The sequence below is a fragment of the Galeopterus variegatus genome, unplaced genomic scaffold, assembly GCF_000696425.1.
Source record: "Galeopterus variegatus unplaced genomic scaffold, G_variegatus-3.0.2 Scaffold5012, whole genome shotgun sequence".
NCBI lineage: Eukaryota > Metazoa > Chordata > Mammalia > Dermoptera > Cynocephalidae > Galeopterus > Galeopterus variegatus.
Genome location: NW_007731123.1, coordinates 136,395 through 148,372, shown reverse-complemented (window position 1 = coordinate 148,372; position 11,978 = coordinate 136,395). Strand labels below are relative to the sequence as shown.

At 38.3% G+C, this 11,978-nt stretch overlaps 1 protein-coding gene across 1 annotated transcript in view; it reads right to left on the bottom strand.

The window, feature by feature from the left end:
* LIPN (lipase, family member N) overlaps nucleotides 1–8,299 on the bottom strand; it is a 17,055-nt gene extending 8,756 nt beyond the window's left edge. Inside the window, exons 1-5 of the mRNA XM_008588747.1 lie at nucleotides 8,192–8,299; nucleotides 7,481–7,598; nucleotides 5,104–5,302; nucleotides 3,456–3,565; nucleotides 903–1,039 (exon numbers count right to left, since the gene is read on the bottom strand). Coding sequence (XP_008586969.1) covers nucleotides 903–1,039; nucleotides 3,456–3,565; nucleotides 5,104–5,302; nucleotides 7,481–7,598; nucleotides 8,192–8,299 — 672 coding nt within the window. The remainder of the gene's footprint in view (nucleotides 1–902; nucleotides 1,040–3,455; nucleotides 3,566–5,103; nucleotides 5,303–7,480; nucleotides 7,599–8,191) is intronic.
* Between the last annotated feature and the right edge of the window lie 3,679 nt (nucleotides 8,300–11,978).

Below are 11,978 nucleotides of genomic sequence, written 5' to 3'. Positions count from 1 at the left end.
AAAAGGGAGGTTTCATCACTCGTGCTCACACTAACAATTCAATACAACTGGTCTCAAACCAATCATTAGGCCCTGTGGAAATTCTTCCTTGTGTTAGCTCACAAATAATTATTACTTTTTTTCCATTCCTATTACTCCATCCCAAGCCAGAGCCTCATCTTATTATATATGAATTACTGTGGTACCCTAATTGGTCTGCTTGACTTCATTTTGGCCCATATCTATTCTATCCATCACCCCAAATTCAAAGGGCAATCTTGGTAAAATACTATGCTCATTGTGGTAAGGACCTCTGTAAAGAAACAAAGACAAACAGGAAAAACCAAAACAACCTCTTAATAAATAAAATTCCGAATCCACAATTGGCAATCAAACCCTTGAAAAATAATTGATAAATACTTGAGTGAGAAGTTGAGCTGTAAGATATTTAGGCTTTGGAATCTTAGCTTTAGTAAATTAGTGCAAGCTCCCATAGGGGAAGAATTATATTAGTCAGGCTTATCTAACGTCAAAGTTGGGGACATCAGTGATCATACGTAACTTGGAAGAGTGTCTTCCATTTGGGCATTGTGAGTCCGTTGACCTGCCCAGATAAATGGAACAAGAAAACTTGTGAGTAGACTGTATATTGACATAGCATTCAGCTCAGCTAGAAATCCTAACATATACTCAGCTCTGTTAGTGATTGGGTATAGTAAATTGTAAATGGGACCCGTAGACACTATGGCACGGACATGCATTCACACGGGCACACACACATGCAAACACATGCTCACACAGTTTGATTTCTGTAGATTTTATCTAAATTTTCTACTTTTACTTCATAATATATTTTAAAATAGTAAGGATCTATGATTCAAAATGAGATCCTCAGGTACATTTTTTTGAAAGGAGGAGCCTACCTTGATTGCGGAATTCGAAAGTAGGAAAAAACTGGTAAAAATACCCGTTGGGTATTTGAACGAGATCACAGGACCCAAGGCAAAATTCATTTTGATTCTCTGTGCCAGTTCAGGCATGGTGGAAAAGGCTACAAACCCTGAGAGAACAGGAGACAAGACAATCTTGTAAAAATTAGAAATACTTAAGCAATGTTTCTACTAACAAAAGTGGAGCTCTGCTTAGTCATTTTTGTCCTTCTATTGTGATGATCTTGGGGATGAATTGAGAGATTCTTCTGAGTTATTCTGCAAAGATAAACTGCCTACCATCCTCTCTACTCCCAAATCCCCAATTTTCTATTATTCTATTGATGGACCATTTAACCTGGTTGGGGGAAATGGAGTAGCTGGCGGGTTAAAGGTGAGGGATAAGCTGTGGAAGCAGCCGCTGCTGGTGAACTGTAGGCAGCCTGTCTCCCCAAGTGCGAGGTAAATGCTGGCAATATTATCATTTCACCCCTGACTCTGAGATGCCAGAACGCGTCACAGAGCTTCCAGAAGTAAATTATCAGTTCATAGGAGGTGAATTAGTCAGTTCTTTCTGCACCATCGTCCAGCTATTGCACAGGTTTTTCTGCTCCCAGTGCCTTGTTGGATGTTTACAAACCCTACAGACTCATCTCTGCTTCCAAGAAGGAAAGGGCTTTCCCTGGGTCCGTGGTAGCCCCAGTAAAGACCAGGTGTCTGCATTTCCTCTGCTCTTTCAGCAGCAGCACTGTGCCTATTTATAGCCCTTGTGAGGGTGAGGGTGGAGATGGGTGCCACGCTGGAAAAGTCATGTGGAGTATCTGTATATTTTGGTTTCCGGAGGTGCCTTCTTGGGCCTCCTTTGGAGTGTGTGTGTGTGTGTGTGTGTGTGTGTGTGTGTGTGTGTGCGCGCGCGCACGCACGGAGGTGCCTTCTTGGGCCTCCTTTGGAGTGTGTGTGTGTGTGTGTGTGTGTGTGTGTGTGCGCACGCGCGCGCTCGCAAGTGCTGAAACGTTAAAACTATTTTGTTCAGGAAAAGAGAAACTATAAAAATTCACTGAGCAATTGATGTCGCGCTCGCAAGTGCTGAAACGTTAAAACTATTTTGTTCAGGAAAAGAGAAACTATAAAAATTCACTGAGCAATTGATGTAAACACTCTGAACCAGGCATAATACTTCCCCCAGAGGGTGTTTGGAAATCCGTGGGGGTGAGATTTTTGATGGTCACACTGACTGGGGAGCCCTATTGACATTTGGTGGGCTGGGGCCTGGGTTGCTAAATGTCCTACAAAGAGTGGGTCCTTCTCACAAAACAAATCTTTCTCTGCTAAATTAGTGATCACTGAAAAATTTCATGCCCTAAATGTAACACAGAGCATTGCTGATCAAATTCTCTCGTTTTCTTTGTAGGTCAGATATAAGAGCATGTCTAAATCCTACCTACTTTTCCAGACCCGATTCAAGCCATCCCTCCTCTGTACATTGCTCCCCAGCGCCCACACACCCCACTGGTAAAGCCAGACTGACCTGGTTTAATCTGTGGTCTGCGTCTTATGTGCTAAGAGACCTTGGGAAACTCACTTAATTTCTTTGAATTTTTGTTTCCTGTGCTATGTGGTGAAGACAATACTAGCAGGATTGTTCTGAAGATTAGAGGGAGATATGATGGGGAAGGGGCTGAACAGCGGGCCCTACACATAATGAATGCTGTGTAAGTGTTAGATATTATAGTACAATATTTGCCTATCAGTGGCATTTTTAGCATTTATTAGTTCTTTGCTACTCTTTTAGTACATGCTCTTTGATGCTCACTGCCTGTTTCAAACTTATAAACTATCAATATAAATTACTGATAAATATGCATTTGTTGATGATGATGGTGATGATGAAAATATTGTAAGAATATTTGTTTCTTTCAGTTTTACTCAAACTAAAATATTGCATTTTCAATAACTTATTCTCTTAAAATTGGAAACCTCACTATTTAAAATAATTTTTAAAATTTCTGCTTAGTGCTTACATCTAATTACTATGCCATAAATATTAAATCACACACTAAATAGACAAGCCCAGTTGATTTATTATAGTAAGATTTTTGTTCCAACCCATAAACAAATGTAACCATATCTTTTCAATTTGTTCAGATATAAGTCCCTTTTTATTTTTATTTTTTTAAGTCCCATTTTGGTTGTGAGGAAGGTATGATTGATGTATATTTTCCATTCTTCAGGGCATTATGCTTTATTTTTTCAGCCCACAAGGAATCTAGAAACTTACTCTTTAAAAATCACTTCTTTGGATTTGGGGCACATTTTATTCCTGGGACATTACATCATCATTACAAATGTGCAGCTGTGACCAGAGATTGGAGGAAAGGTTTGTCCTACATACAGTCTCTGGACTGCAGGTTCACAGCAACTTAGAGCACCAGGGCTATTCCCAGCATAGGACAGAGAATTAAGGGCACTATAAATAGCAGTTACTCTATTCCAATTTAAAGATGAACTCCTGTAAGACTCTGGTAACATTGGCTGTTGTAAACATACCTATAGTAGTGCCAAGTGAATGTCCAATGAAATACAACTTCTCCTGACCAGTTTTATTTACAATGAAGTCTATTATTCCTGGGAGATCATATCTGGCCATTTCGTCAAAACTGCAAAATAAAACAGGGGCTTATAAATACATGCAACTATATATTTAAGACTCAGAGTACTTGCTCACTCTTTCTTACACACAGAATTCTATGCTGTGTACTTATTCACTGTGTATTTCATCATTTATCCAATTAAATGTAGGCTATTGTAGATTTTATTTTTGCATTTATATATATTTACTTCCTAATAACAGGAACAATTTCAAGACTTGTGTGTGCTATCTGAAGTTCACTATTCCTCACTATTCCTCCTCTTCATTCCCTCCTCTTGCTTTCCTTTGCCTTCCCTTTCCCCATCTAGTTTGTATGCTTCCACTTGTGACTCCCCCATGGGACCTCAAACTCTTAGGGCCATTTAATTTCCATCTTTGGAAACAGGACTGTTGTAAATCATGATTCTACCATTTTGAGCTGAATAGCTTTCAATAGGTTACTTAAGTGCTTGGAGTCTAAGTTTCCTCATTTGAGAAATGAATAGGATATTGCCCGGTTTATGAGGCTGGGCTGCTGTAGGGGTTGGGTAATATGAAAGTGCTAGTAGGCACTCAATAAGCTATTGCTATATGAGTATTTTGTCCATATAGAGATATATTTAATAAATACCAAAATTCTTAGTACCAGTTCAGCCAGCATTAATAAAGGAGAACAAAAGGCCTACATAATAGTCAAATCAGGTACTTCATGAGCTAGAGGCCTGTTAATTAAAAGAACATCTGAGGAAATATCTAGATTTGTACTCCTGAATATAAAAGAATTATTGTGATGCCTTAAAGTAAGTCCTAAGCTCCCAGTCAAAGACAGGTGACAATACTTCCTGATGCTTGCCCCTACCAGAGAGCTCTAACCCTAACAGTTTATAGAAAATACTTCCATTAAAGGAAAGAGTCAACATAGCAAAAGATTCTTCTTCATTGCCCATTAACAGGGTTTTTAAAACCTCATATAGGAGTTTTCCTGAAAATGGTATTCTGTACAATTTCAACCATAGTTTCTCTAAATAAATGTAGTACTGATACATATCATCTTTGCAAAATTGATTGGCTACCCAGGAGAAGAGAGTTATAAAAATATCACTAGGATGAATATAAGCTTCATGAGGTCAGGGATTTGGTCTGTTCACTGTTTGTGAAGAGTGCATACAGTAGGCACTCAATAAACATTGGTTGAATGAGTGCATGCATTGGTCATAGAAATTTTCCGAGCTGTCCCTTGGTATATACAAGGGTACATCTAAAAGATCATGGAAAAATATAATTAAAAGATAATATGAATCTTTCCATGAACTTTCTGAAGATCCCTTGGATTTATAATGTATAAATTGGACAGAACTGGATGTTAAAATTTATCTTGTTAGAAAAGCACAATTTGCCCATGGGAGAATCAGTGAAAACCAAAGTTTCTTGCTGTTTCTTTGAGATGTTAGTAGAAACTATAAGGAACTATGACTCCAGGTATTGTATATTAGTAATATTGTCCATGCTTATATTTAAAGAAATTGTCTCCAATTTTCCCCTTGACTTTTCTTAGAATCAGTTTACCTAAAAGCCCAGAATTCCTCTTGAGTCTCTGAGAGTGTTTTGTGTTTTCTTGACCAAGTGTTCCCCCGACTGTTTCCCATCCACACATCGTAACCTGCATCTGCTAGAAGGAATCCAAGGCTTCCATTGGCAAAATTCTCAAGCCAGTAGGCACTGTCTGCAAACAGGGCATGCTGCATGTATACAACTGGGCGGGGACCTGGGGGAAGAAGGTGTGGAGAAGGAGAAAGAGAGAAGGAGAAATTTATAATAAATACACTGTTTCGGAAACATTATAGAAACACGCACACACACACAGGATAAAAGCAAAAACAATATTCACTTTCCCCGTCATTAGTGTAGAGCAATATAGGAGAAGGAGAAATTTATAATAAATACACTGTTTCGGAAACATTATAGAAACACGCACACACATGCACACACACACAGGATAAAAGCAAAAACAATATTCACTTTCCCCGTCATTAGTGTAGAGCAATATAATCACATAAGTTCACTTTCTTGAGCACATACTTTGTACCTGATGTTACGCTGACTGATTTATATGTATTAGCTTATTAAATTCTTAAAATAAATCTATAAAGTAGCTGCTATTTTGAGGAGCCTCATTTTACAGATGTGAAAACCAAGCCTTAAGGTAGTTGAGTAACTTTCCCAGGGAGTTACCAGGTAACAGGTTCAAGGCAGGGACTCAACCCCAGTTCGGTTTCATGTCAAAGCTTGTAACTTCTTGTAACTGCTCTGCTTTATGTATTCATATATATATATATATCTCCTGGGTGTGGCTTACAGAGATTTGTTGTGTTGGTTAATATATCTCCTCCAGGGAAGAAGAGGAGGTGAGTGTATATGGGCTTGAATTAATTCCTCACCAAACTTCTACCCAAATCCCCAGCCTCTGTCCACTGAAGAACATTTGAAAACTACAATACTAGAATCAGTTCAACATCCCTCCACCAACTCCCACATTCCTAAGGGAGAGAGTATTCAGGGAGATGAAAAGAGCCAGGGTTGAAGGTTCAGAAAAGGCACTGTAATTTAGTGGTGATGAGCACAGGCTCTGGAGCCAGGCTGCCTGGGTTTAAATTCTGGTTCTGTGACTTTGGGCCTGTTACGTAACCTGTTGTGCCTCAGTATCAGCATCTGTAAAATGCTGACTATTCATAGTACCCACCTCAGAGGGCTGCTGGGAGGTTTAACTGATTTAAAGCATTTAAAACAATACATTTAACACATGGTTTTTAATTCCAAATCTTTCCAACATTCTCTTTCCTGAAGCAAAACCTTTCCTATAAAAATTTTCTCCTTTCATATTTCTCAGCTTTCTCCTCACCCCCAACCTGTGCCTGGTATTGCCAGATTTCACAAAGAATAAAAACAGAGGTAAACAAAGGAGCCAAGATGCTCTGTGAAATTTGCATTTAAGATAAACAGTGAATAACATTTTAGTTTTAGCATATCTTAAAATTAGACTTATCTGAAAAAATCCTTGTTTATCTGACATTCAAATTTAACTGGGTGCCCCTTATTTTAACAGGTAAAACTATCCACATCCCACTCTCATTTTTCACTCTGACACTCTTGAATGACAAGTTTCCTTCTTAGAAGGAGGGAATGTCAAACAACATGATCTTAGCTGCCAATAATGTGGATGGTGGGAGCGGACATGGTATACGTAGTTGCCAACAGATGATTTGCCATTGAGCCTTTGCAGATATTTTCTTATACTTATCTTCCTCTCCTCAGAAATTTTGCAGTTAGATTCCCCTTGTAATGAGAGTAATTCCCCTGCTTTTGCGTGGCTGGTTCCTTATTCTAGAATTCAGGCCTTATTAACACCATGCTCTTTCATTCCATAAACCAACTGTCCCTTAGATCAAAGCATAGGTGAATGTTAAGGTTGTCATTCCTGAAAAAAGTTTCTGACATGCCACTTCTATTTAACTTGCTTTTATATCCTGCAGAGGGGCCCACGGATTTTAGTAGGCAGGAGAGGCTCTTTTGGGGTACCCCGCTGTCAACTTCATACAACCCAGGAAATTTCTTTCCGACAGTGAGGATATCCACTTTCCTAGAACACAGCAATTTTCCACATGAGAAATCAGTAATGAGCTTACAAAACATAGGCTTCACCTTTGCCTTTATACCCTAACAAGCGAGCCCAGCTGTAGTCAGCAAGATCAGTCTTGCCTTTTGTATTTTTAGGTTCTTGCCTGTCTTTGGAGAATTCGAGGGAAATGAGGGAGCCTCACTCTATTTAAAGACTAATCCAATAATTCAAACCCATTTTGATAAACCAGTCACTCTCTTGATGAACAGCCAGCACTAAATCTTTGTCATATTGAGTCGTCCGTCTCAGGAGAGACATATCTTGTACCTGTGCTCCTAGCATGTCTTCGCCCGTAGGGAATTCTGTTGACAAGTAGTATGTACCCATCTTTGGTGGTGACCTCATGCTCTTCACTGGGATAGCCATTGTAGGTGATGATTTCACTCTGCCCAGTGGAAATACAGGCATTAGCTGAACTTATTCTCTAAAGGATATCAAAAGGAACTAGAACAAAGCATCTGGTGAATTGTCTAGAACCTGTGGCCCCAGGTAACTGTAAGATTGATTTACTACATAAAGTCTTGATAAACATAAGTCAAATTTTAGAAAATATTTACTATTGGAAAATATTTTGGGGGGTGGGGAGAATGCTTAGCCATCACCCATTCTTTCTGACAAAGCCATATTCTCAAGTCAATTGTCTTTTGAGACCCCTCTTGATTTAAAGATAATAAAACTATAGACCAGTAGAAGACAGTCATATATATATCATCCAAATGGCTTGATATTCTTAAAATATAAATTCAAAAGATGAGGCGACATATGTATAAAACACAATCTGCTTTTTATTCCCCAAAAGTATTAGTTATTTAGCCAAAGAAGCAGATCTACCTAGCTTGACTCACAGCGATGTTAAAAACTTTCTACATTTTACCTGTTCTCTTATCAGAGATTTTCTGCTATAACAGGACCTTTGATAATCTCATTACCCATTGATGCTGTTTTTTTTGATGTTATTTGGCATTTTTCATGACTTACAGTATTCATCCAGACTTCAGGATTCACTGCATTTTCCAAATCAAAGAATTCACCAGCATTTAAAGTCCCACAAATCAAACAGGTTGTTGTTAAGAACAGCCACATCATAGAAATGCCTGGCATAAAACATTTAATATTCACAAATTAATTTTACTTATCAATGTTGATTAATGAAATGAAAATAGTGCCCTAATGGAAACCTGAATAACACCCTGAGAAAACTGAAAGTACATGGAAGGGAAAAAATAAAGTGAACTAAATTGGGGCACTATTAATCTATTTTTTCATGTAGAAGCTGTCTTAACATAGTTCAGTTCTTAAAATGGAATGAATTTAAACTAGTATGGATTACTTATTTTACCTTTTTTTTTATCAAAATTTTTTGTTTTATTTTAACTAAAGTTTTTCAATTATTTAAAAGTCTTTGTTCACCTCTGAGTTGCCAGAATACCTAAAGACTCAGAGAACAAGTTTCCATACCCTGGCATGGTAAAAAGTGAAGTTACCCCCTGGTCTAGCCCAGCATTTCATGTAGCAAACAGGAACGACACACAAAGGAAGCCTCAACCAAACAAGCTCACGATCACTTTCCAGTGATGTGACTCTTCCTCATTGGGACACCCAAAGGGAAATTGTGCACATCCATGTGCAGTCTCATTTCCTCACGTTGGTTTAAAAGCAGGTCTCTTCAAAGGTGTGCCAACCCCGTAACTTTATTACAGAGTGCTCCTAATATGAGTGCTGCAGTCAAATGGCCTGAATTCGAAGTTCAGCTTCACCACAAACAAGATTTCTGACCTTAGGCAAATTATTTAGTAGCTTTGTCTCTTGATTTCCTTGTTAGTAAAATTAGGATAATAGTGTAACCTACTTCATAGGATTATAGTGAGGATTAAGTAATGTAATGTATATTGCACATTCAGTGCAGTGTAAATTCTTAATACTTTCACTATTTTTCTTATTCTAAGAATAAGCAAGAGAGTAATAGCAGAGAGCTTTTACTGTAACAAATTAATGTCTGATTCAAGATATACAGAGTTTACTTTTGAGGCTAAATAGCTTTCCATACATTTGTTATCTGGTTGAAGATGATTTTATATCTGTAAATGCTATGTCATTTAAAATTTTTTTCAAACTGATAATAGCTCATTATACTGAGTGTTTACCTAATGCTAGGTATTGTCCCAAATAGTTCATATATGTTATTTAAACCTCAGAAAACTTTATAAAGTTGGTATTATTATTATCCTCATTTTATCAATGAAAAAAACAAAGGCTTAGAGAGATTTCAGACCTGCCCAAGCTCAGAGCCAACAGGTGAAAGATCTAGGATGAGCATGCAGCAGCCTCAGTGCACAGTCCCTGCACCTGACCACCACTCCCAGCTGGCCTCCCAGTTGTGATAAATCTCCATCTTACCTAGTTAGGTGAGCTTCACCTGCTCCCGAGGATTACTTATCGATTAGGAGCTTCCGAGCTTTTGCTTTCAACATCAGGCTGAAGAGTGAGACGTGGTTGCAGTGACAGTTAGAAGCTAGAGAGGTGACAAACAGGAAGCTTGTGGAAAGGAGGGACCCTTGGACTGTGACACACAGCAAGGCGTCTCCCGGACACACCAAATGCCATGATACACTTGCGAGGTTGGGAAATAATGGTCTACATGGTGCCAAACAACCAGTTTGACTGAATCCTTCATGTTTCCACTGAGTGTCTGCCACTGTTGGGAGTGTTCAGCAGCATTTCCAAACCAGTGCATCAAACAGGGAAGGAGAATATATTCAGGATTTTAACGGACAAAATCAGAGATAATAGTATCTCCCTTCCCAATCCTACAGCATAACTACCAGAATCAAATGAAGCAACGTATGTGAAAGTACTGGTGTCAGTCTGTAGTGTATAGGGATGTGCATGACTGTAACTCAGTTGAGAAGACAAGGCAATCCTGATTCCTGCCTCTTGAGGCCAGAAGGAGCTCCGAACTAGCAGTGTAACAGAGGAAACCAACTCACACCCCAGGGGGATTTGGCCTGCTGTCAACTTTGGAGCAACCACTGTGGTTACTGACCCACCAACCACTTAACCACTGCCTTAAACAAGGTAGAAATGGAGATCTGAAGAGATAACGACAATTTAGCCCCAAATCCCACAGGAAATACCAGATAATGGAGGGACGTGTGCCTCAATTTTCTACCTCACTTTGTATGCCCATAGAGTCAAAGCATTAACTGAACTCTTTCATCTCTCAGCATGAAGAATAGAGAACACTATGTTGCTACCCAGTTTGATACAGGAGTTTCAGTTCTGTACTTTGAACTCATCCTCAAATCCTTTCAGAAACAAAGGAGTTATTCATATTTGTCCACATCCTAAGATCTCTTCCAGTTGAGTGGGATATTTCACGCCAATTAAGCTAATGTGGAGTACAAGAAAACGCTCAGCTTGTTAGAACAGGGAAAAGTTTTGTACCACTCTATACTCATTCAGTTTTTGATGAATGGCTCAATTGTGGTTTGCTCTGATTGGCAGTACGATGACATTGGTGTGTGGACTTGCCTGAAATCTCTCACGGCTGTTGACTTTAAAAACAATTCGTTCTAAAGAAACTTTAATGAACTCTTCAAAAAGTTCTAGGAAGCACAATGTTATTATTATTATTAATGTTGACTTGCTGCTATGACTTCATGTGGAAATAGCATGAATATAATTCAACTTCTCAGGTCTTTACAGATTGTAAGCTAGCTTAAATCTCAAATGAATTTCTACATTGTCAACTTATACTCCTTCCTCAGCTTTGAAGGTTATTTGAATACTTTGGAGAATTCTTCCATTTTTTGCTTATATAGAAACAAAGCCATATCAAATAAATGAAGCTAACCTTTCCCCTTATGTTTCACCACTCATCTATAAGCTTGTTATTTTAGTAAGTATTCAATGTATTATTGAATATTATATATTATTATACATAATATATTATTATTATAATATGGAAGGTTATTATTATATATTTTAGTATTTATATTAAGATTAATTAAAATGAAATAAATTAAAACTTCTTTCTTTGGCCCCATGGAATACAAACTGGTAGCCCCTACTCTCTAAAAGCTCAAAGATTCCTGCTTTTCCCCCCCCCCCATAAAACCAGGTGCCCTGTACCGGCACGCTGCTGAAGAAACAAAAAAAAACAGATGCTGGTATTAGAGCTGGAAAGGATCTTGGAAAAAAATGTATATAAGGTGCAATCTTTCAGAAGGCTTGAATTATTTCTGATATCTTGGCCCCAAAATCCTATCACAGCATGAACAAATTGTTTACTGGTAGCTGCCCATTCAATTATCAAGATGGCTAAAAACCATGTTTGAACATATATCCTTGCCTTTGGTGTCTATCTGTGAAAGTTATTATAATTTTCCTTCCAATGTTCTAATTCAAAACACATTTGCTATTACAAAGTCTTATCTTTTTGTCTGTTTGATTGCTTCTTTCACCCCAAAGACTGTTTTTTCTTAAAACATGACTTCATGTCAAAGGGAGCATACTTTTTCCTTGAAAACAACTCAAAGTTAAAAACATTAGGCCATAACCAACAAAATAGAAACAAATGAGAATTTTGAAAGAATAAATAATTTCAAACCTCACACTTTTGAGACAAATTTGCTTTGTCAAAAACAGTAAAAGGCAGGCCGGCCCGGTGGTGCACTGCTACAGTGCGCCGCTTGGGAGCGCGCTGGCGCTCCTGCAGAGGGTTCAGATCCCACATACAGACCGGTTCCTGCTCACTGGCTGAGCG